Below are 26,554 nucleotides of genomic sequence, written 5' to 3'. Positions count from 1 at the left end.
AAAGATGAACAAAAATGATTAAGAAATAAAACTTTTCAAAACACTGATCCCACCCCCAAACAAGTACTAAGATTATTTTATCAATGTATTAAATACGAAATACTTTAAATATTAAAACTTTACTAACTGAATACTAACAAACGTGTTGGAAACACAAGTGGCAGAAGAAAACGGATCAAGTCAATTACAAGGCACTATGGCAACAGGACCACATAGTCAGTAAAACACAAATGTGCGGACCATGTGAAGAAATAGTAACGTGCAAACAAAATGCTGTTAGTATGAAAAAACAAACAATGGGAACACCACGTTTTATGCATCCATACATTCCAACTAGGTAAAAGGCAGACCATGAGCAAAGTAAGAAGTCAGTGTGGCATGATGGAATGAAGTTCCATATTCACTTTTGTCTTCTGTCTAGTTGTGATGGACTTGACATGAACATAATGATCTAGGCTTTCTTGTAATTAACGCTTTTTATTAACACCGTTCTTCTCGTGCCACAGCTGCGCCTGCTCATCTCTAACTCTACCCCTGTGGGGGTGATACGCCAATATTGTGCCCTCTATGCGGCTATGATGCCAGCCTGGCTGAGAGACCTTAAAGGGCCCTGAGATCGCGGACTCTCCCTGGGAGTTCCAATGGACCTGAAGTCTTGCCTAAAGTCCCATCCGTCAAATGAACCTTGTGTACCTGCTAAAAGCAAAAGCATTCTGGGAAATACCAAGAGCGTTTGAGAACAAGCCTCTGTTCTTCAGAGGTATGCCTTCTTGGCTGGTGGCACAAGGCTCACAGATATTAAGTGGAAAGGAGGCAGAGCTTTTCAAGGGGGTGGCCTGTTGAACACAGGCCTGACTTACTGGGAAAGCACAGGGAGGATTACATAAGATAATGTACTGAAAACACAGGAAGGCCGTGGTCATTGTCCCCAGGCTCACGCAGAGTTTGTGTGGGGCTGAAGCACCCCGCCAGGGCAGTCTGGCAATTTGCAGGCACTTCCCTAAAGTTACCAATAGATTAGCTCATTACTCTTGGGGAGCTCAGGACCTTAAAGATGGGGTATCTGAGATGCTTTTGTTCATTCGTGAAGCCTCCTTGGGGGAGGAGGAGGTAAGGATGTGAATGGAAGAACTTCCAAGGAAGTTTTTCTCAGGGATGGGGTCACGCTGTTGCCCTGACTAAGTGGTCTGGGGCTTAGGACAAAGCAGAAGGGGGCAGCAAAGGAGGGAAAAGAAAACAGCCCTGCAAATAAATTCGCGATAACCTGGAGACCATGTGGCCCCACACTGAGTACAAACAGGTACCTCGTGTGGCTTATTTGGACAAAGCCACAGTGAGTGATTGGCAATCACTCTAATTTCGAAGGAGGAAAAAAGAAACCCACTACTGATAAAAATGGAGTGAAGAGAAGAAAAATTAAGAAAAGTGTCTCACTGGCAATACAGGTGATGTGAGGTTCTTGATTTCACACAAATTTTCATATTTGTGCAAGCTCCGGCAGAATACTTGGGATCTAAGGCAATTCGGTTTGTAAATAAAATAAAATAGATAATAAAAGGCAATAATTGATGCCCATTCCTTAAACTACTTAATGGAATATTTTAGTCTACTAGATTATTAATCCCAACCTTGTGGCAATGGTTCCCAAATTTGCTGGCACATTAGAGCCACCTGGGGTTGTTTTAAAAATTCCACGTCCGGGGGGCACCTGGGTGGCTCTGTCAGTCAAGCATCCCACTCTCAATTTTGGCTCAGGCCTTGAGATAGAGCCCTGACTGGAGCCTCATGTTGAACTCAGAGCTGAGGGTGGAGCCTGCTTGGGGTTCGGTCTCTGCCCCTCCCCTGCTCATTTTCTCCTTCTCTCTCTCAAAAATAAACATTAAAAAAAAAAATAATAAAGTTTACTTATTTTGAGAGAGACAGAGCATAAGTGGGGGAGGGGCAGAGAGAGAGGGAGACACAGAATCCGAAGCAGGCTCCAGGCTCCGAGCGGTCGGCACAGAGCCCGATGTGGGGCTCGAACCCATGAACCGTGAGATCATGACCTGAGCCAAAGTTGGACGCTTCACTGAGTGAGCCATGCAGGCCCCCAAATAAACTTTAAAAAAACAATAAAATAAAATTGGTGACAGTTAATAATTAAAAAAACAAAAAAAAAATTCCAGGCCTGGGCCTTACCTCGGACCTCTTGAATCAGACTCTCTGGCACTGAGATCCAGCCATTAGTTTTGAGAAGTCCCCAGGAGACTGCAATGTGCAGAAAAGTCTGGGAACCACCAGTCTGTAACCTCTCTGCTGAAGTGTGGCCCACGGACCCCCAGCAGGGGCATCGCCTGAGGTGGTTGTTAAACACCCCAGGCCTGACTTGGGATGTCCTGGCTCAGAATCCCTAGTTTCACGAGAGCCCCAGGTGGTCTGTGTGCACATGAATGCACGAGACACGGCACGGAACAGGCTGCTCACAGGGTTAAGTTCAGTGTCAGATGCAGGAGCAACCTCAGAGACGGATGCAGATCTGAAATCATTGCTCAAAAAAAAAAAAAAAAAAAAAAAAGAAGAAAAGAGAAAAAGAAAACGGGGGGGGGGAAGTTGGATCAATAAGGAGGCAAAATTTGAGCTCCCAAGGAAATTTTTACAGATTTTCCAGGTATAAAATTTTATACTATGTTAAAAATACACAAATAATTGCCAGTATTTAAATGTGGGGGAGAGACGGAAGGAAGTCCGTTGCTTCAGCCTGAACACTATGCTTTAGCAAAGCTTCCTAAAGAGATTATCTGCAGACAGACCACCTTCCTTTTCCATAAATAAGTGATACACACATCCTCTTTTATTTCATTTCAGGCCTTTACACGATTTACTCCCATATCTTATGCTCTCAAAATTCCCTACTTTAGTGCTGTTTTGCTTGTGAATGTCCTTTGCAGACCGGTTAACGTATGTAATTAATGTATTGATAAAACTCTACCTTGAGATTTTTGGGCGGCTTGAAATTGAAGAACGTAGTCAGTTTGTTGTGAGAAGCATTAAGTTCTAGAAGGTAAGGCATACAACTCACACAGGACAAATCTGAGGGGAAAAACAAATACAGAACAAGATAAGCCAATAAAATAAAAATTAGACTAAGCCGTTAAAAACAGCATGTGTTACATCAGAACATTTTTTAATTACACCAGTTGCAGGCACTAAATTATTCCAAACAAGTGAAATGGAGAAAAATAGGAATGTGTGAAACACACCAAGGGTAGAAAGCTCTCCATGAGCTCCTAATTTGAACCTTCCTCCCCAAGGCCTCCCCACCACTCCCATCCCCCTTTTCAAGTGACCAGTGCACCTTCCATGTCCCAGCTCGCTCTCCCGTGCACTAACAGCCAAATGCTTCAAAAAGTACCAGCCTTGCAGCCAAGGACAAGAAACGAAAGCCTTAGATAATCCTCTTGATATTAGCCCCTAAGTAACTGAATTAAGTCTTTTCAGAAAGACCGAAAATGCCCCAGTTAGAGAACTTTCTTTGATATAAATTCAATTTTGTTGTAGTTGGAATGAATCCTAAACCTCATTAATTTGAAGTGATTTCAATTATTGCTATTATTTTACTTGGACTCTGGCTTGGTTTGGAAGCAGGTCAGAGTTTTCCATTTTATCCCAAGCAAAGACTCTAAACCTCGAATACCAAGTAAAGGGTTGGGCTCCGATGCTGGTACACATCAAACACAAAAACGGTGACGTGCTGTGCAGCCTTTCTCTGCCCCTTTAGGGCAGAGGCTCGCTTCTGGGCAGCAGGAGTTAGAAAAAGACACAGAAGACTCCTAGGAGGAGGATTTAGCAGGAACACCTGTTTCCACCTGAAAACAGTCATAATAACAGCATCCCCTGCTCTTTCTCTCTTTTCATTCTATGTCACAGGAGCAGCTATTAGGATCCCTCAGAGGAAGGCCCCTGGTGGGAGGATGGAGCCCCCACACCTGAAGCTGAGCCCACTGCTTCGCCCTGTCACCAGGTGGCAGACACACCCAGAGAAGGGGGCAAGGCCAGCAGCGAGGGCCCTGCCCAGGAGCAGGTGAAGCAGGCACCATGAGCGACAGCCACCCGGCCCGCCCCTTTCGCAAGATCCCCATCAAATTCGACTTCATTCCTCTGCTCTAAGTCACACCCTTTGTTAGCCTGTCTTTATGGAATTGTTCTAGGACAGACAAATACACTGAGACTTTAACACTTTGGTGGCAACTGATGCCGTGAAGGAAGGCCGCCTGGAAAAGGACACCGGAGAAACGGTCATTACTTCGCAAGTCTTGCCCATTTGTCCTTCTGAGCTCAGCTCCATGTCTAGCAGTCAGTAGTGGCCTCAACACTGTTACCGTCCAGCAGCCCCCGAACCTCCCTGGAGCTGATCTTTCTGTGGGCAGGTAGGTGCCGCACGGAGGAGCTGCCTTAAGCAGAAGCAGCAGCTACCACGCAGATGGAGATAAGGAAATGGCGAGTACGTCTCACGCTTTATGCACCACCAAAGCCTTCAAATCACTCTGACAGGGAAAAAAAATGCATGGTCTAGGTTGTTGGGCTTCTGACCCACGCAGGCCCAATGATCCCCACTCGGTGCAGTGACCCCCGTGTCCACCAGATGGCAGGAGTTCCTTGCGTCTACGACGGTGGTTCTCAAAGTGTGGTCGCGGACGGGGAAACATCCGCTTCCCCAGGGAACTAATTTAGAAATGCAAATCCTCAAGTCCCACCCCAGAGCTACAGAATCAGAAACTGAGGGTGGGGCACAGCCATCGGCGTTTTAACAGGCCCCCCAGGTGACTCTGATGCAAGTTGAAATCTGGTCTACATCATAACGTTTCAGAAAGCTGCGCCTTACAGTTGGTTCTCAAACACTTGATGAGCTACAAAAATGGGCGGTAAAAGATTAAAGAAGACTGATGTGAGGAAAGCGCCATTCGCAACTGTCGATGCCAGGGCATGAAGCCCCCATGGCTACACGGGGCAATTCCTTATCCAGGAAAGGAAACCAACCTTGGAGTGGTGGGGGGCGGGGCAGCTCCTGCCAGAACGAACGCCGAGAACTGTTTCCCAAGATTGGATACTTGGATTTGCTTTAAGATAACCCTGGGGAGGGACCCCTAGGGTGGCTCAGCCGACCCCTCCTGATCTCTGCTCAGGTCCTGCTCTTTGCTTCAGGGAAGGAGCCCTGGCCAGGCACTTCACTGACAGCGGGGAGCCTGCTTGAGATTCTCTCTCTCCTCTCTCTCTGCCCCTCCCCTGTTGGTGCACGTACGTGCAGGCTCGCGCGCTCTCTCTCTCTCTCTCTCAAAATAAATAAATAAATAAACAAACAAACAAACAAACATTTAAAAAATAAATAGAACATTAAAAAAAAAAAAAACTAAAATAGCCCCGGGGAAGGTGGAGAGAGAGGTATAGGTGAAACCAGACGGGACATGAGCCAGTAAGTGTGGAATCTTGAATGTTCATTACAATAGTCCCTGATTGCACTTTTGTAATTTTCCATTAAAAAAAAAAAAAGATTTAAAACAACTAGAAAAAAAGTAATAAGTCTTTCAAAACAGTAGCATTTGAGGAATAAACAATGCTGGAATATTTCTTAGCCCCTGAAAAGCAAGGCTGAATTTTAATTATTGCTGTCATAGGAGGGGAAGAAATCAGACACGAGCCAGGGAAAACCGCATCAGCAACATTTAACTGTCACAATAAAGGCCAAAGAAGCGAGTGGAAAGACGATCAGTGAAGAAAACAGGTTTGAAGTAACAAGTGCTGACTTCCATTGAAGTGTAAGCAACAGACACTGGCCACTTCGGCTTCAAATAAGACCGGAGAATTAGAAATAAGAATCAAGTTCCGAAGAAGATGTGACTAATTTCATTAAATGTGAGCAAGAGGTCACAACAAATACGTGACAGGGAACTACAAATGGTGGGAGTTAAAAGAGTCAACCACATGTATAGAGACAGCAGAAAAAGAGAGGAAAAAATAAATGTGTGAATCCCTGGTGCTCAAATAAGAACACAGGTAACTGGCCAGAATTAAAACGTAGAAAGGCAAAATAAAGAAAAGAATCCATTAAAGGGGGAAAAAAAGGGGGGGGGACGGTGGGGACCAATTCATCTGCATTGAATAAACTAATAGTGGGAAAGACAAGGGAATCATCAAATATTCAGGAAGCATTTAAGAAGTAATGAGCCATCTCTTTCAAGGAAAAAACAAAGCAAACATTCAGTGGGCTACTCTTCAACATCACTGAGTGCATTTCATCGGTAGCGTAACGTAATGTTTGCTGACCGGTGCCTCTTTCTTTACTCATCAGTCATGGTGACTTTTTTTTATATGCCAAGTAGAGCATCAATATGCAAATGGATCCACAATAGCATTTACATCAAGTTTGGTGGAATTAAACCATATCAGGTACCGCAAAGCTTACATTTGGAAATAACTGAATGATCCATCAATCTACTAGAATGAAAATTACATACCTTCAATTTTATTTAGCGAAAGATCCAACTTTTGTAGGTGAACATATTCACAGAGAATGCTAATGTCAATTAAACCACAACCCTGAAAAAGAAAAGGAAAAACGCTTTAATGTTGCTTTAACAGGTTAGTCTTCAGCCTTCTCATGACACGTAGAAATAATAGATGACAGAAAGAAATCCAGAATTTCTTTCAAAAGTGTAGTAATTAAATGAAAGAACTAAATCTGAAGCCGACTACTAACAGGATCTCAAAGCAGACTACAGACTCCTTTTAAAAATGCATTTCTCTGAAGCAGAACGTAGCTTGGAAAATTAGTGGTATTAGCAAGAACAAATACAACATGAAAAGGCAAATTAAAGCAGTGTCACATAGACCTTTAGAGCAGAGTTTTATTATTAAAAAACAGAAACAAAACCAAACCAAAAAAACACATCACGTAATAGCAGTAAGGCCAAAGCCTTTCTCTAGTAGAAGGCAGATGCCTGGAATTTAAATGAAATGCTTAAGAGATCTCCTGAGTAATCAAGAGATCATTAATGACATTATCACCTACACTTAGGGTCCTCCTATTCAAATCTCCTCCTTCACAGTGATCTCCTCTGTTCAAATAAAACTGAGATCCATAGGGCAGACTATTCCCAATTTGGAGATGAGGAATATGAGGGACAGAGAGGGATGGAAATAATCTAAAATCACACAGCAAGTTAGCATCAAAGTAGCTGATCCAAGTCTCCTGAATCCTTCTCCAGGATTCTTTCCACAAAATCTTGCTTCTAGAGAACTTCAAGATGGAGTGGAGGGGAATGTGGTCTCTTGGAACAGACTCTTATTACTGGTTTATGTTGCAGTGTCAGAATCAGAAAAAGCCAGCCAGTGAAGTATCCTGATAAGCAAGTTCTCTAATAGAATGATGATAAAAATGTTCAATGAAGGTGTAAATATGTACTGAAGGGGAGCCTGGGTGGCTTAGTTGGTTGAGCGTCTGACTTCGGCCCAGGTCATGGTCTCACGATTCGTGGGTTCGAGCCCCCCATCGGGCTCTGTGCTGACAGCTCAGAGCCTGGAGCCTGCTTTGGATTCTGTGTCTCCCTCTTTCTCTGCCTCTCCCCTACTTGTTCTCTCTCTCTCCCATGCTCTGTCTCTGAAAAATCAATAAAAACATTTTTAAAATTTAAAAAAAAAATATGTACTGAAAACCTACCAGGTACAAGGCATTGTGCACAATGAGAAATACAGTGCAATGGTGGAGTAGACCTATACGGTGCCCCTAAGAAACTCAGGACTTTGGGAGGAAAGCCTATGTACATAAGTAATAAGAAAAATTAAAAAATAACATGTAACTTAAGATATAAGGGGGGAGGGAATCACTAAACCAGGAAACCCTAAAAAAGTGTATTCAGTGAGACAGGTTATGAAGGCAAAGTAATTCAACATGTAATATCTCAAATGTAAGGAGGTCAGCGGCAAAGTTAAGTTTCAGTCCATCTTGCTGAAATAAATTTCAAAGGATTGCTTTTTTTTTTTTTTTTTTTGGTAGATCAATTTAAGTCATAGCACTACATACATAAGTAGAATACTGATTGAAATGGACTTGTATGGGGATATATTGGATGCTGGAATGATCTACCACCCCGATACCTAACATAGGGCAATGCACATAGGATGCTCCCTGTAAGTTATTGCCTAACTGTCTGAGTCATCCACAAAATGTTATAAAGTGAAAAGAGTAAAAGATTACAGCCTTAATAGGCTGTCCTCGAAGGATAGGCAATAGAACCGGCACGGAAGAAACGAGCTTAACATTTTTTTTTTTTAATTTTTTTTTTTCAACATTTATTTATTTTTGGGACAGAGAGAGACAGAGCATGAACGGGGGAGGGGCAGAGAGAGAGGGAGACACAGAATCGGAAGCAGGCTCCAGGCTCTGAGCCATCAGCCCAGAGCCCGATGCGGGGCTCGAACCCACGGACCGCGAGATCGTGACCTGGCTGAAGTCGGACGCTTAACCGACTGCGCCACCCAGGCGCCCCGAGCTTAACATTTCTTGGATAGTTTACTAGTTCAAATCCAAGACAGAACAAGATTGCGACCGTATATGCTTTGTTTGCTGTGAATTATACTTAGCCAAATTATGGTACAATAGCAAAGTTTCAGTGTGCTTTTTTTCACCTATATATCTGCATTTATTGTGTGGATCTCCAAGGAATATTTAATACTTTACAATATAAGGAAGCAAAAAGAGTTAAATTATTTCTCTAGGACTATAAAGAAACAAAAGGAAGAGTCTGTACTTTGCTCTTACAGCTTCTCTTATGATAAAAGTGCCAAGATTATGTGTTAGTATTGATATCTTGAAAATTGATGAATAACAGTATGTCTGGAAAGTGAGTTATAGCTCAAAGCTACTTGTTTCTTGATATGCTTGGGAGTGGGAGCGAAAAGTCAATACCAAAATACTTTGTTCCCTTGGATTTAGATATTAATTTTAGTCCTGGCACTGATCAGAGAGAAAATTCTTAAAGAATTTTTGATTGGTTTCACAGAGTTAAATTCAACTTCTAGAAAGAAAGCATTGATTACTATAATATAGACTACTTAAGATAAAAGCAAGAGTCTAAAGGGAATGGAAACAAAGGAATTCAGGGCCTGATTACTGGATTGCCCAGGGCTCTTTGATGCCTAACATTACAGAAATAACTCTTCTTGTCAGTCTCCATCAAATGCAAGACTCTGAGATCTAGGGCCACCCCAAAAGCTATGAGTATCAGGAAAAATAGATATGGTCCAACCAGTATCAAGACGTAGCCAACCCATGGTGATCTTGTCATACTCACTGATAAAGTTAGATTGAGGTAGACCTGCTCAGTGCCAGAACCTGAGCGCCCCAACTGGTGAAGGGCGTTGGCCACGACCTCCTCTCTCAGGACCCCATCAAATTCCTCCTGCAAAAAAACCCACAGACAAACACCAGAGAGGACAAAGGACTTCCGTTAGAAAAGAAACAATCCACGTCCTTATAGACAGCACTTACCTTGTATATTACATACTCAGGAGCTGACCCCTCCAAAATTTACCAGCCCTGAAGAAAATTCTGTGTTGAGGACACATACATAGGACATATAATTAAATAAATATCTATCTAATCCGTGCTTTCATTGCCACTGCATTTTCAGGCGATCACTTGCTTTAGGTACTCACAGTGAATGAACACGATGGCAGTGGAAGCGTCACCATTAGTGGTGATAGCTACGTTGATTGCTTCTCTGTTCCAGGCGCTAAGAGCTCTCAGTAAGCAACTCATTGAATCCTCTTGACAACCCTGAGGTAGGTACTCTTAGTTCCATTTTACAGATGAAGAAACTAAGGCTTCCAGGGGTTAACTTGCCTGAAACCACATAGCTAGTATATGACAGAAACAGAGGACAAACTTGAATCTGTCTGACTCCAGGGCAATTCCAACCGCTGTACTAGACTGCTTGCCTACACCCAAAAGGATGGTTACATCCAAATTAAGGCAATTACTTTAAAAAAAAATTTTTTTTTATGTTTATTTTTGAGAGAGAGAGAGAGAGAGAGAGAGGGAGCGCAAGCGCATGTGAGACACAGAATCCGAAGCAGGTTCCAGGCTCTGCAGAGCCTGACTCAGGGCTCAAACCCAGGAGCTGTGAGATTATGACCTGAGCCGAAGTTGGATGCTTAACCAACTGAGCCACCCAGGCGCCCCAAGGCAATTACTCTTCTAAATCTGGTATTCTTGCTGGAAAAAATAGGTTCTTGATTTGCTTTCTATTAGCTAATTTTGCCAGATTCATATAATTTACAAGATTTATTCAAAGGGTAATAATCATTTCCATAAGGAGGTTGGCCCTTGGTCCATAGAAAGCCATGAACCAGTGGTGACTCCACATGCCCTCTCCCCCGCACCCCCCCAAAAGAAAACAAACAGAAGAGACAACAGATAGATCAGTACTGTGTTTGAACTGACTTCGACTCTACAATGACCAACACTTTAACACTAACACCAGCATGAGGACACAAAATCCAGTAATCCCATCAATCACACCAAGATAACTAACCATGACCAGCATGGGGACCATGATGGCAAAACACCCTTTCCAGCTCTGTACTCATTCAGGAATCAACAATGATGCTCAGGCCGCTGGTACTGAGGTGCAACTACATAGGTGTATGCTACTAAAAAGAGTTTCTCCCCTGCCCCCAGCCCATTTCCACTAGCCCAGAGGAGCAAATATCGCTCATATGAAGATAGGGCACAGGCTTTGGGGCTCGGCAGGCTTGGCTTGAACCCCAGATCTGCCATTTTGAATTTACAACTTTGCCCATATTCTTCGTCTATAAATAGGAAATTTTATTACCTTCTCTCAATGTTTTAGGGAAAATGAAAAAAAAAATAGTGCATATAAAGCTCTTAGTGCCTTGCCTAGAACTGTAGAAGTGTTCCCAATAAATGAGTTGTTTCTACTAATTGATGAAGTTAGAAATTCCACATCTTCATGTTTCATTCTTCCTTACCCATCAACCTGTTTACAAATGGAGGAAAGACACTCACTTTTCTTTTTTTTAATTTAAATTTTAGATAGTTAACATACCGTGCAATAGTGGTTTCAGGAGAATTCAGTGATTCATCACTTGCATATAACACCCAGTGCTCGTCACAACAGACACTCACTTTTCTAAATAAAGTTCCAACTTCTTATATAAAGCCTGAGTAGGATTAGAGGTGGGGGTGTTACCTTCCCTCCAAAACTTTCCATCTAAACCTCTTATGTTTACCTGACCCACCCCTCTTTTTCCTGGATGTGAAAAGATATTATACCTCTGACTGATAGGAGGTAAATGTCTGTTTTTCAACATAGCCACTGATAAGGAGAATGGCCATACCATCAGCATGTTCCCAGATTCCCATAGGAAGCCTCCCCATGGCACCCCCTCACACCTTCTTTGAAGTTCCTGCCATTTATCAGTATCACACCTTTCCCTTCTGATCTTGGGTCATTTTCAGACCTCTACAAGCCCTACCTTTATCTTGGATGGCTTCAGAATGCCTGAGGATGGCCATTCACCCCTACTACTCCCAAGCACATGCACGTACACGTTTCCTTCTCAACTCTAGGCACTTTAAATGATCTCTACGCAAATTCCGCCACTCACTCCCATGGGCATGCCCCGGACAGGGCCATGCCCAGTTAGTCATCATGCTAAACTGTTCCACCTTAGAAACCTCAGACCCTAGTATCCTACTCTGTGATCCTACAACTACCTGTCCTTCCACCTTTCCAACACCCACTCCCCCTGTTCTGTGAGGATGTCAAGATCTCCAGTTTGTTCCTCTTTCCCTTCCTCAGAGTCTATCTGTCCCCTCCTCCTCCCTTCTCTACTTGGTTTGCCATGGGCAATTTCAGTGTCTCTCTACCCTCAAGTCTCTGACTGCCTGTCCCTTGACTGAAACTACCACGTACACGCCCAAACCTGAATCAAGTTCACAATCAACTACTGCGCTGAGGCGGGACGGTGTCATGTTCATCATTCATTTGGGATAAAAATCTTTATAGCAGGCCAGACACATGCCAGCCAGGATGCTGGGCTCAGTGGACAGAATTATGAATAAGACATAGTGCCTATCCTTAAGGGATTTACAATTCAATCTGGGAGCCAGACAAGTACACAAGCAATTTCAATAGTTTGATAAATATTACAATACAAGTGAGCAGGGTGCTTTGACTATAAGTAGGGCATCCATTTTATGTCAGTTCTAGTGGGGATTAGGAGGTTAGCAAAGGCTTGCTGGGGGAGAAAGCAATGAGGTTGAGACCCAAGTAACTGAGTTGTTCTGGCGAAGGGGAAGAAAGGGCAGGGAGGAGGACCAGGAAGGGTACTGCAGGCAAAAGGGGCAACGTGTACAAAATCCCAAAGGCAAAGGTGTGCATGGCCCACTGGGGAAACGACGAGCAGCTCAAAACAGCTGAAGCGTAAAGTGGGAGGGGGAATACAGTGCGTGGTAGCTGGTGGGCGCTCAAACATGGCTAAGTGAATTCATAAACCTCTCCTGCCTTTGAGCTGAGTGGGCTGGGAGAGGCCTCACAACCATGCATGCTGGTACCACTGCAGAGTCAACTTTTAGCTTGGCCTGGTGCTGTTCCAGTCCCCTGCTCTGCATCAGCTGCCTTCTACCTCTGACCTTGGCTACCGAGTCTTCATCCACTCCTCCAGCCTTCAGGTGCCTCTACTCCTTAGTCCTTGCTCTCAGCAGGTGCACTTCTCCTCCGCTTCCAACGCAAAGCAGAAGCAGTCAGGCATCAACCCCCTCAGCGTTCTGCACCTGTTCCTGGGCAGTGTTCTGCCCTTCACTGGGGTCTCAGAGGCAGACTGCTTTCTTGTCCACACTCAGGGCCCCCGCCTCCTGTTTCCTCAGGGACCTGGCTCAGGGACCAGCCACTTACCTGGGCCCGGGCCCTGTCACTTCTCCAGCTGTACAAGTCTGTGAGTCTCTTCAATCCTACACACTGCTTTAGCTACAGTTACCCTAAATAACCAAGCTAGAGCAGAACTGCTTTTTCATCCTTTAGTGCCCCCTTGCTCACCCCCCTGTCACTCTTCAACTCCCTTCAGGTGGGCTTCTGCCTTCACCACATCACAAAACCACATGAGCCAAGGTCTCCAACTGCCCTCAAATGGGCAAAGCCAATGAGCACTTGTTAGACACCTTCCCACTTAACCTACTGGCAGCACAACTCATTTCCATGGTCTTGAGACTCTTTCTTGCCTTGGTTTCCCATCACACAGCTCTTCTCTTCTTCTTCTCCTTCTCCTTCTCTTACCATTTCTTTCCAGCTTCCTTCCCTGATTCCTCTTCATCTGCTGGTGACTTAAATACCTATACCCCCTGGGGGTCTTCCCTTGGCCCTCATCTCCTCTTTCTAGATGGCCTCACAGACTCCAGTGCTGAGTATCTCAGGTCTCCTACCCTTAGGCCCCCTCCCCTGATTTCCAGACTCATGTGATTCATAAAACCAACCCATTCATGCACAGCTGCACCTGTCCCCGTTTCCTATTGTGGTCAGTGGCCTTAACACACCCCCAGACCATGCCATAGACCTAACAGTCATCCTAGACTCACAATATTTAATAAATATTTTAAATGTCTTCATTTTAAGCTCCCTTTCCATCCCCACTCCCACTGCTTTGATCCAGACTCTTGTTTCTCCTCCATAGACATTGCTAGAGCCTTCTCATTGACATCCCTGTCTCCAGTCCTACCATCAGGGCAGTTCTAATCAATCTAATCTAATCTAATCAGGGAGGCTCCTCTCTGCTCAGACACCCAAGTCTACAGTCTGTAAAACAGCATAAAACCCTCCACAATCTGACCCCCACCTCAGCTGCTCTCACCTGTAAATCATCAGTAGGAACAGCTGCCATCTCCCTGCCCACACAACCCCATCCACCAAGACAAGGGTCTGCTTCCCTCGAAGTCTCCCATGATCCCTGCCATCCAGCTGTCATCTGTACACAGCTCTGTGGATAACGCTTGAGATGCTGAAGAGCTGTGACTTACATTCTTATCTGACCTTGAGAGGAGGGACCACGAATGTCCTCAATTATGTTCTCATCTTCTGCCTTTACTATTGCTATTATGCATTACCTCTATAATTTTTAGGAACCTACTCTTCATCAGACACTGTATCAAGAGTTTTAACAGACTTTCTTATTCAATTTGCTATTTATAACTGCCCCATGAGTAGGTATCATTTACCCACAGTTACTAGCAGAGTGCTTTCCATGCATCAGACACCTGTCGTGGGCCCAGATGCTTCTGCCCTATATAGTCAAAGTGTGCTTCCTATGTAGCAATCTTTCAGTGAATGTGTGTTCAAAGTCAGCTAAATTAACCAAATCACTTAATGAGCTATACTTAGCAGATAAAAAACATGTGCATTATGACTTGTATCAGTAACAGTAAAAATAATGTATTTTTAAGTATTTACACACATAGGTTCTTGTTTAATTCTCACATCTCCTGTGAGGTTGGTATTATTAGAATTCCCAGATTACAGGGGCGCCTGGGTGGCGCAGTCGGTTAAGTGTCTGACTTCAGCCAGGTCACGATCTCGCAGTCCGCGAGTTCGAGCCCCGCGTCGGGCTCTGGGCTGATGGCTCAGAGCCTGGAGCCTGTTTCCGATTCTGTGTCTCCCTCTCTCTCTGCCCCTCCCCCGTTCATGCTCTGTCTCTCTCTGTCGCAAAAATAAATAAACGTTGAAAAAAAAAATTTATAAAAAAAGAATTCCCAGATTACAGATGAGACATAGAGGTGAAATAAATTGCTCAAAATCTCAAAACCAACCGAAGGCTGTACATAAATCTTTGACTGCAAAGGCAGTATTCTGAACAGCCTGTCTGTGCTACCTCCTTACCTCCTTAAGTTCACCAGGGCTCCGGAGACTAATCACACTATAGGCACTCAAGAACCACTGGGACCATCACAGCATTATAAACCTTAACCAGGCTAGGAGATGGACATAAATCTCTGAACATGAAAGTCTAAATCTTTGCTTTTATAAGCTTTCAGTTTATTCGGCATATTAAAACTTATTCGATACCATAAAATGCTAAAACAGGATGTAAGAACACAAAATAAATATTAATACTTAGAATATGAGTGGAGGAAATAATAAACTTTTCCACACACAGCCTACAAGCCAGGAATAACCAGTTCAAGTCAACCCCCACTATGGTTTGTTAATGGCATACTGAAGACAGATTAACACCGGCACTAATGAACCCCACAGCCCAAGAGCATGCGTTAATTAGAATAATAAAGTAAACCGGTGATCCACCTGCGAATTCCTTTGGGGGAAGCTGGTAGAAACCATGCAAACATCTCAAAGTTGTAAAAACACTGCTACAGTTTTGCTATAGACACGGTGAAGGGTAGCGAAGTACATCACCAAAGGATGAGTAAAATAAGAAATAATTTTCTATTGCCCACTTTAAGAAAAACTAATTGTGTAACAAGCCCATATAGGTGGAGGTAGGAGAAGAGGAGAGTCTAAATGGGAGGTAAGGGCAGGAAAATGAGCCAAATGTTGAAAGTGGGCAAAAGGATGTTACAAAAGAAGGGAACCTAAGTAGGAAAAGAGTGCAGTTCATGAATGGCAGGACTGGAATAACACGGGACCGCGCAAATTACAGAGGCGTGAATAGGATGAAAGAGGACAAATGGGAAAAGGAGTCTGTGAAAGAGAACAGGAATAACAAAGAAACACATGCTAAGAAAATGGGCAAAGATGAGAAGTGGTGAAGCCAGAATGTCACATAATGTCGCAGGGGTACTGGAAACATTCTATTTCTCTGTATTCTATCTACTTTGGAAAAGAATTTGGAGCAGTTTATACTATGAAGGAAGAGGAAAGGGGAGAGGAAAAACCTAAAAAAAAAAAAAACTATTAAAATTAAGAAAAATATTGATTCTGAGTTTCCTGGCAGCCAAGACAAAGAGGAAAATCCAATCGTTTATTCAAAGCAAGCCAATCAATTTGTATTTTTGAAGGAAAGCAAACAATGTATTAGAGACCAAGGTAAGGAAGTGATAAGAGGTAGAAAGGGACCAACTCCCCACTCCTCCCACCCCTGCAAAAAACCCCAAAACCTAGGCCAGGGGGTAAAAAAGGAAGAGGATGATGATGAGTGTAGGAAAGAAGTAGAATTGGGTAATGTTTAGAAAAGGTATTGTAGAAAAGAGAGAATTTATATTAAGGTGAAGGCAATGAATGTGAACGTCAGGCAATACAGATGGGAATTTAAGAAACATTCCCCACCTGTGAAAATACTACCACAGTGAGCCAGCTGCTCGAACATTCTAAGGGTCTTTCTCTGGTGGGTGGATGGGTGGGTGTGTGGGTGTGCGTGTCTTGCATAATGCATTACATACCCCTGGCAGAAGCAATACATTAAACTTCTAAGTCACTTAATGTTTGAGTTCGCGCTTATCAGATTACATCACGAGAGTAATTTTTTGTTTCCTCGAGGAAGGAGGATGAAGGGACTGCAAGCTGGAGAGTGTTGGAGCACTTCACAAAAATCACAGAAAAGGGTGTAGGGGATGCCAAACACGAACTCTGCCTCTTCACCATACTGTCGAAGCACAACTTTTAAAAGCTAAATGTAGAACTCCCATACAAATAGCTGGAAACTGTTTCATGAGGACGCTGTGTAACTTGACTCTTAAGAAACCAAAGGTGCTACTGAGAAATAAAGGAGACGCGGGGAAACATTCCAGGCCAAGGGTGAGGAGGGAAGAAAGGGGCGGGAGCCTAGGCGCGGGACATTGCCGCCTGAGTAGCAAGGGCCGGACGCCTGGAGAAGGGAGCGAGGGGGGGAGGGGAGGGGGGGAAGGCACACCTCCAAATTCAGCATCTCGGACTCTGAGGACTCCTCGGATTCCACTTCGCCCTCGCCCACGTTCCCGCAGTCCTGTCCGTCCGCGTCCGACTCCACAGAGCGGTGAACGAGCTGCGGGAGCAGGTAGGACGAGGCTCTGTGGAAAGTACCTTTCCGTCTCTGCCCCATGGGGGAAGAAGACCAGCAAGACTGACGCTCTTTTTCTGAGCGCGACAGTATCGACTGGGCTCCGCGTCGTGAACTACCCTGGAGAGAGGAAGGCATCGGCCACTGGGGATCGCTCCCGGCGGTCGCCATCTTGTTTACCGGGTTGCCTAGGAGACTGCCGCCAGGGGAGGAGGAGCCGCAAGGGATTCTGGGCTGTAATCTCCGCTCCTCCGCGCGTCCTCGCTTAAGGTCTGCGCCGTCCTTGGAGCTTGACTTTTTCTTTGGTTTTTGTTTAGTTCGTTCGGTCGCTGGCTTTGTTTCTTTTTGCTTGTCTTTCTCATTTTCACCTTTTTTCTCCGCACCCCTTTGGTCTCCAGTTGTTTTCTCCTGGCCTGGTGGCCCGTCTTAGGGAATTTTCATCCCCCCCTAAGGTCACCTGTGAGCCTCCTTCCCGCACCTGCCTCATTCACAAAGGCTCTGTCCGCGGAGTGGTACTTTGAAAGTGTTAGTCTGATGCTCTCTGTTGGAAAGCTAATTAACACTGAAATTTTACTCTATGCGGACCTTGGTGTTAGGAGACGAGGTCGTGCATAAATGAAATACAAGACATGGTTCCTGTCCTTCTTACTTAATTGCGGGTAATAAAGAGAAACTACCAGACGAGGACTGAGGGCTGATTTGCAATTAATTTACATTACCCGCCCCCCTTCCCCCAAATGATAAGCCATGTCCTTGGGGAGAGACACGGGTTATGGTCTAACAATCCAAAGAAGAAAAAAAACGATTGTCAAATTGACACTGTATCTGAAAGCCTCTGAAAAGCTATTAGCATCCCATAAATAATTGTATTAGTCAAGTGACCTGCATTGGTAATTATTTTTATCTTGTTGCATAGGTTCCCTGTGCAGTTTCATAAAATACTCTTGCAAGATTACAAAGCATGATTTTATGCTAGTGTGATTTTATGTGACCCAAATCCCATAGCCTTGAGCTCCACAAAGTAGACACTCTATGGAAAAGCAGAATGAAAATTATAGTAACTATTATTGCCATAGCGATGACAATAGAAATCCTTGCAGGCAAGTCGCCCTCATCTTCCTGGCCTTACAGGGCCTTTTCTCCATGCTTCAGTGAAAGCAGTTGCAAATACAAAATGATCCTGTCAATGGCTGTCAGGGGAGAAGGAGAAAAAATCCTTATGGACACCATCCATTGACTATTATCTTTCTCAGTGCTTGAGGGACCGTTAAAACTGACATAAAACTTTCAGAATTACCTTCCTTCATTATCTTGCTAGTCATAAATGTAAAGGCCACAATGAAAGTATCTCTTTTTGCTTGGCTCATCTCGCTGCTTGCTTATTTCTTTTTCCAGGGGGTAGAGACTCCTCCAAGGGATTTTTTCTTCACTGTCACCCCCGCAGGACCTGGCTCTAGGTAACTGACATAGGGAAGAAGGGGGCAGAAAGTATAAAAATGGAAACCCAGTGTAGTTTTGGTTTCTTAAAATAACTTAATCAGCATTTCTAGCAAAGCAAGATTTGCCAGTGTTAATCTATTGAGGACAATGCCTTAAGACAGAGTTAGGACCTGTCAAAGAATAATTTTCAAAAAACATGATTCTCATACAAAAAACTGAATGAAACATGGGAAAGATTTTATTCAGCTCATTAAGTAATGAGAAAACCAGTATGATGGTTACAGGGTATTCAGAATATACAAAGAAAGGCATTCTGAAATAAGTTCACTAAGTTAAAGGGGGGAAAAAACTGGTTAATGCCCTGCAGGATATAAGACTATACCTTTGGAATCAGGTATTTCTAAGTGCTTTCTTTTCACCTTCACATTTACCCTCTGTCTATCCCCATTTGACAGATGAGGTAACTGAGGCCCAGAGAAGTTAAGTGACTGGCCCAAATTCAAGTGGTGGTGCTAAGATCCAAACCCAGAATGTTCAATTACCATTAGTGCAGATGGATAATGTGAGTCAAGGTAAAGGGACACAAGAGGTGTCAGAAGCATCAGTTAATGTTTTTAAGGATAAATAAAAGAATTCACTCGAAAGACCCTTTCATATATAATCATAGCATGTCAGAACTAAAAATAATTTAAAAGCTTATCTTATTGAATTTTCCCTTTTTTTTAAAAAATGTTTTTTATTTATTTTTGAGAGACAGAGAGAGAGAGAGAGACAGAGACAGAGCATGAGCAGGGGAGGGGCAAAGAGAGAGAGAGACACAGACTCTGAAGCAGGCTCCAGGCTCTGAGCTGTCAGCACAGAGCCTGACGCGGGGCTCAAACTCACAGACTGTGAGATCATGACCTGAGCCGAAGTCGGGCGCTTAACCGACTGAGCCACCCAGGCCCCCCTGAATTTTCCCTTTTATAGAAGAAGGAATTGATGGTCCACCAGAGACAAAAACTTGCCCCAAATCACCTGACTTGTTAGCAGCTGAGCAGGAATTTGGACTTCTCGTTGAGTTTGGACTTCTCGTTGCTCAATCTTTGCTCTTGCTACTTCACCAAAATGCTCCCTAAACTGGAATTGTATGAAAAGAATCGCTACTTTGGGATTCTGGGCATCAAAAAAGAAGGCATGGGGCGCCTTGAGGACATACAGAATAGGCTACTGGGAGGGCAGAATTAAAGCGGTCAAGAGCTGTAGTCTGAAAGAAGGTGCTAATTAGAGCTTTAGCTACTAGGTAGCTTTGCCCCAATAATATTATTTACCCTTACTCTTAACTTTTCTGTGTGGAACAGGGGTCTCCCCCAGTCTGGAGCCAGCATGCTAACGTAATTGACAATGGGAAGAAAAGGCAGGGCCAGACTCTCTGTTTCCTGTATTTAGGGAGAGTACATTCCCAGGAGTACAGATGTCAGACAAAGCAAGGAATGTGTGCCTCTATCCCCTTCATGTACCCAATTTTGCACCCCCTTCCCAATTTTGTGTGACGAAAAACAGGCTGGACAGTGCTCCTCAGGAATCTGAGATGGCAGCACCTTGAACTCATGGTGCTTTTTATGGAATACTTAAATTTTTACAGAATATCATGAAATGGTAGGATAGGCCATAGGAGGCACCATTGCTATGACAATAACAATGAAAACATAAGCACAACGAATGTCTATGAGTACTTACTATGTGCCAGGTATCCTTATAAGTGCTTTATATATATTAACTCATTATATATAATTATATATATTAAATATATATAAATATATAAATAAATATATATAATATATAAAAAATATATAATATAATAAAATATATATAATAATAAATATATATAAATATATAAAAATATATATTATATAATATATATAATTTATATATATTAACTCACTCAACCTACTTTGTCACACAGTTGCAAAGCTAGGACTCCAAAGGACACAGCTTGGTTTCCCAGCCCACATCCTTAATCAAAACACTATACTTCCATTCAACCACTTTAGTAAAAGCTTGTGGGGATGTTATGGATTGAATTTTTGTGCCCTCCCCTTCCCCCACCCAAATTCAAATGTTGAAATCTAATCTCCAATGTGATGGTATAACGAGGTGCGGGGTCTCAGAGGTGATTAGGTCATAAAAGTGGAGTTCTCTTGAATGGGATTACAAGAGGCCAGACAGCTAGCTTCCACTGTCTGCCATCTGAGGGTACAAGGGGAAGGTGGCAGTCTGCAAGCTGGAAGGTCCTCACCAGAACCTGAACGTGGCACCGTGGGCATCAAGATAAAAGGCATTATCTCTATAAAAGTTATGTTACCAGGTAGAGAAGACAGAATTAGGTAGAGGGAGAAGAGGCAAGGGGAGGAAGTATTTTGTCTCAACCCTTATTAGCATAAAACATCAGTAATTGCTTCCTTTTATGCACTTGCAGCCTTCAGAACTGGGAGAAGTAAATTTCTGTTGCCTATAAATCACCCAGTCTATGGTACTCTATTATAGCAGCTCAAATTGACTAAGACAGGGGAGACCCTTGAAGTTGAGATAATTTAATTCATTAACATCGTACCCTTTTATGTTCTCTTATCCCTTTCTAAGAAGAAGAGACGATTCTTCATAAGGAAGTTCATTATCTAATAACAGCCTAGTGGGACTATAGACATTAAACAAATAATTACACAAATAAGCATTTAATTTCAATTGCCATAAGGCCTAAAGAGGGAAAACACAGGAGCCATGAGAATATAACCTGGGGCCTTGACACAATATGGTGAGGAAGGATCCTTCAAAATGTTAGACACTTTGTACCTCATCATGATTATGAAGAAGGTTGGGGAGAGACAGTACAACACATGAGGGACTTCATTTGTTGTCTTTGCAGAAATCAATGGCATCCAGATTATGATGGTAGTAATTAATTGGGCCGGTAGAGCCTGATAAAGTCCAGGTAGGGCTTGACTAAGCCAAATAATATCTGTTCTAAGTAAATATCAAAGGGATTTTGGGGGGTGCCCCACTAATAGGTACTCTGTATTAAAAACTGGTGTTGAGATCAAAGGTAAAAATTGCAGTCTGGGAAGAGATAATCTCAAAAGCTCACAGGCAAGGGCAGACAAATCAAGCCGATGAAAAAATTGTTTGAAAAGGAATTGTAAGCATCAGGTCATGAATAAAATCTGAGCAGGGGGCTAGACAAGGGTTACTGAGAACTTCTAGCTCGGATTACCTTTGCAGACAGAAGGGTGGATCTCGTCAGGGCAGTTACAACGACATAAGATCACAATGATTAAAATGTTCAAATGACAACCAGATGGGACTGTGTGAAATCTTTTGGAAGAAGACACGAGGACTTGTGGCTGTTATACCAGGACGTTCGGAAGAAGATCAAAGAAGACCAGAAGGAATTCCGGAAGACATCATGTCAGGAGGTAGCAGAAAGGAAACAGAGTTTGAGAGACATGAGGTTTAATAACCAAAGCATCTCAATGGCACTGAATAATAAAACAGAAGGACGAGCAAACAGGAGACGGGTGAATGAACAGTGCAAGAAATCCCTCCATAAGCCACGCACTGCAAACACTGAAATGCACTTCATCTAGTTAAGAGCCAGCTTGAAATAGTGGTGCTTTGTGAAAGGGCAAATCACGCAGGCTCTGATGGAAAGCACAGGAAACACTCAGGTAGCCGATAACTGACTGATCACACAACCCATGTAAGAGGGCCCTGTTTCAGGCACTGGGATACATCATGATCTCTTTATTCAAGAGATCTGCATTATGGGTAGCAGGATATAGAGATTTAGAAAATGAATTCAAAGTACCCAAGGGAAGGTAAGTCCCACCTGACTGATCTGGAGTTAGTGTTTTAGGCCCTCAGGGAGGGAGGGGGGTGGAGGCAGGTGCAGACCATGCCTTCCCTTTGCCACTCTTGGCAGACAGGGTTCACTCCTCGTGGCAGATAAGGCAGGCCCGTCCGTGGGAGCTGTCAGTTGAGACAAATCTGTATCCCCCAAATAGGGATTCTCAGAAACTTCACGGATGAGGTAAGAGACGAACAAGGCCTTCAGGGAGAAAAGAGACACACACACGAGGGGGAGTGGGGAATCCACTAATGGGAAGTGGCATAAGCTGAGGCAAGGAGGCGGGCCTGGATGCGCTTTAGGAAGAGGCTCTGAGAAGGAATCGATATGGAACACAACCTGCTCACAGAAAGTTGGGAAGGGAGGGTGCTGCCTTCTTGGAAGAAGAGGGGCGTGCGTGAAAGGAGCCGGTGAAATTCCCTCGTGTGTCAAAATATCTTAGGATCGAGGGGATGAGAGTAAAGAAAAAGGGGAGAAGAGATGGGCCTCGCAAGAGATTCTGACGGCCACGAGGAGGAGGCAGGAACTGTAAAATCCTTGCTTTTACACGAAGTCTATTACGCACAGATGATGCTTTCCCATGAGAGTAACGGGAGGCTCTTGGTCTCTAACGTACCATATATTGTAGGCACTGTGCGCAATTTACATCTACACCTTGTGGCCAGACCTCCTCAGCTACCTTTCTCCACGGAGGGTCCCACCCTTCGTTGCCAATGTGCCTTGTGCATAATAAGCTTTATAAAAAGAGCTTTATAAACAGGTATTGACTGCTCGATAGCGATTATACTGAATGCAGCTGCTGCTTCGTTCCTCCTGAGCGAAATGACATCTGCGCAGATGAGTGTTTGGAATTAAATTAGCAGGATGCCTGTCCCAGAAAGGAGAGCCTGGACTCCGAAGGTGCCAAAGAAACAAAAAGACGCACATGGGAATCCCAGAATTCAAAGGATCTGATACGACGTCTTTAAGTCACACCTGGGATCTGATCCAAGCCCGTCCTAATGCTACCTCCCAAGGTTCCAGGGAGAGTTAAATCAGAGGAATGTGAAACTGGAGCCTTCAGGGGGGTAGCCTGCAAAGGCAGCCACAGATTCTTCTGTTCCCTGTAGGCACACCCCTTGCAATGGGACTTCAGCCCCTCCCATTAAAAGGTGGAGCCTATTTCTCCATTGTAAAGAAGCCAGGACCAGCCTCCTGGCTAGTGACAGACAGGGGGGCTAGTTCCCTGGGGCTTTGGCCAGCTGCCTTCCATTACCAGACACTCAGTGAAACCAGCCTAGATCATCCAGTACCAGCCGACCTGCCAACTGACCCAAGATTTCTGAGGGAACCCAGCAAAAACCAGATGAGCAAAACCCCAGCAAAAACCAGCCCAGAAGCATAAGCTAAATAAACGGTTGTTTTAAGCCACTAAGATCTGGGATGCTCTGAAAGGCAGCAAAAGTGAACTTACACCTATAGTGTCTGGATTGCCTACAGTCTCACTGGACTGGTTAATAACACATTGAAGTTAGAATCTTTATCTTGTGACTTTCATTCAAGTGATCATTTTCATATTGGCCTCTGCTACTGTATTATCTTCCCTCATAAACAAATCTTTGCTACTATAAAGACCAAGAAAGAAGCTGCAAATCTTTCCAACAATGTAGGTATCTTAGGGCTTTCCAGAGAAACAGAGCCAATAGGATAAATATGTGTGTGTAAGATATATATGGAAAATAAGAAATTGACTCACATGATTTTGGAGGCTACAAGTCCTGAGATCCGAAATTGGCAAGCTGGAAACCTCAGAAAACTGATGGTATACATTCCAGGCCAAGAGCAGAGGAAGACACAAGCCTCCACTCAGTAGAGAAATAGAGTTCCCTCTCACTCAGCCTTTTTGTTCTATTCATTTCTTCTTGGATTGCATGAGCCCCGCCCCCCATATCAGGGAGGGCAGTTTGCTTTACTCAGTCTACTGATTCAAATGTTAATCTCGCTCAGAAACACCCTCACACATGCACCCAGAACAACATCTGACCAAATGTCTGGGCACCTCGTGGCCCTGTCAGGTTGACGCATAAAATCAACCATCACAGAAGGTAACACTTACGAGTGGTTTCTAAGAAAGGGACAGAAACAAAGTCCTTTGGGAGCTGTGAAAGGGAAAGAACAAATCGCACATCTTTTGCCTTCATTGCAGGTGGCCCTGTCCAGCCAAGTGAGCCTCAGGGATGATCTGAACACCGTCCTTCATTTCTTGTCTTCCTTAGGTCTGTGGTGATGCAAGCCACTGAGAGCATTAAACAGTCTAGGGGGTACATAAAAATAATAGTAATAATAATGATAATAAAAATGGAAAGGGCCACACTTACATAAAAAGTACAAGTAGACAAGAGGTTGTTCTAGAATTCTATTCCCTTAAGGTGAAACATTATATATTCAGAAGAGGAAAGAGGATGATAAGGAGAGAAATCATACCTGGAGTCATGTCACAGGGCCCTTTAGGAGTCATAGGACATCGGCAAAGTGCGTGTGTGGAGAACAAGAATCGATAACCATCGGTTATCGGAAGAATAGGACAGCATCGTGACCTTTGGCCTCTCACTGCCCTTAGATACCCAGGTGAGCAAATCTGTGTTTGAATTATTTATCTGCTTTGTAGACTCTTGCAGATACAAACAGCTCTGTATATGCATAGTATTTTCGTTATAAATAACTAGAGGCTTAGGGTATTTTTCAAAGTTCATTAATTATTGAGGTCCCTCAAGCAGCTCGTATTACTGTCATGCTTTGATTTTTGTTCTGGACCAAATCAAGTTAGAGCGCACCTTGATTGTGAGTTCACTCAGGAAGTGATTTACAGCCTTCATAAAATTCTTCTGCGCGAAAATCATGTTGGAGAAATTTGATTTTAACTATTTCGGTACTGAGTTCTTCACACTACAGCTTTAAAAACAAATGTGGTAAAATGCACATAAAATTCACCACCATAACCGTTTACAAAAGTGTACATAGGGTTCAGTGACGTTAAGTATATTTCCATTATATTGACAACCATCACCACTATCCAGCCCCCAGAATCCTTCCATTGTGCAAAACTGACCCTATACCCAGCAAACGGTAACTCCCCATTTGCCCTTTACCCCAGTCCCACCGTTCTTCCTCTGGAAACCACCGTTCTCCCTCCGTCTCTATGAATTTGCCCAGCCCAGGCACCTCAGTGGAATCAAAGAATACATGTCTTCTTGTGACTGGCTTACTTTACTTAGCAAAATGTCCTCGAGGTTTATCCACGTTGTAGCATGTGTAGAAATGTTCTTGTTAAGTCTGGACAATATTCCATTAGATGTACAGACCACGTTGTGCTTAGCCATTTATCTGTCAGGGGACACTTGGGTTGCTTCCATCTTTGGGTTCTTGTGAACACGCTGCTCTGAACTTGGGTGTGTGGGGACCACGCCGTCGTTTCTCCCGTGTATATGTATCCAGAAGTGTACTTGCTGGATCAGATGATAATTCTCTTTGGAAATTTGTAATGGACTGCCACCCTGTTTTCCACAGCGGCTACATCGTTTTACCTTCCTACTAACAGTGCACAAGGGTTCTAGTTTCTCCACATCCTTACTGACACTTGCTACTTTCTGGGTTTTGCTTACCTGTTTTGTTTTTGGATAGTAGCCATCCTAATGGGTGTGAAATTGTATCACCTTGTGGTTTGGCTTGCATTTCTCTAATGATTAGTGATGTTGAGCACCTTTTCATTTGTTTATTGGCCACTTGTGTATCTTCTTTGGGCAAATGTCTTTCATTCCTGTGCCCCTTTTTAAGTCAGGTTGCTTCGGCTTTGTTATTTTTAGAGGTTCTTTGTATATTCTGGATACTCATCTTTTGTCGGATATGTGATCTGCAAATATTTCACTCATTTCATCGTGTTTTCACTCTGCTGATTGTGTTCTTTGATTCACAGAAGTTTTAAGTTTGTATTTAGTCTGGTTTATTTGTACCTTTGTGGCCTGTGCTTTTCGTGTCACCTCCGAGAAACGACTGTCATAACTAACATCTTGAAGCTTTTCTCCAGTGTTTTCTTCTGACAGTTTTATAGCTTTACCTCTTATGTTTAGGCCTTTGATCCATTTTGAGTTAACTTCTGTATATGGTATAAAGCAAGATCCAGCTTCATTCTTTTGCATATGGACATCCAGTTTCCTC

The 26,554-nt window shown here is 43.5% G+C and overlaps 1 protein-coding gene across 1 annotated transcript in view; it reads right to left on the bottom strand.

The window, feature by feature from the left end:
- Positions 1-26,554, bottom strand: part of LRGUK (leucine rich repeats and guanylate kinase domain containing) — a 144,427-nt gene that overhangs the window by 90,926 nt on the left and 26,947 nt on the right. Inside the window, exons 7-10 of the mRNA XM_047095254.1 lie at positions 16,912-17,462; positions 9,327-9,434; positions 6,492-6,573; positions 2,969-3,069 (exon numbers count right to left, since the gene is read on the bottom strand). Coding sequence (XP_046951210.1) covers positions 2,969-3,069; positions 6,492-6,573; positions 9,327-9,434; positions 16,912-17,462 — 842 coding nt within the window. The remainder of the gene's footprint in view (positions 1-2,968; positions 3,070-6,491; positions 6,574-9,326; positions 9,435-16,911; positions 17,463-26,554) is intronic.

Source organism: Lynx rufus, unplaced genomic scaffold (genome assembly GCF_022079265.1).
Source record: "Lynx rufus isolate CCGP_SWC_20201006 ecotype Redwood Valley unplaced genomic scaffold, mLynRuf1.p SCAF_4, whole genome shotgun sequence".
Classification (NCBI taxonomy): Eukaryota; Metazoa; Chordata; class Mammalia; order Carnivora; family Felidae; genus Lynx; species Lynx rufus.
Note: the sequence above shows the minus strand (reverse complement) of the source record. Positions and strands in the feature narration are given on the sequence as shown.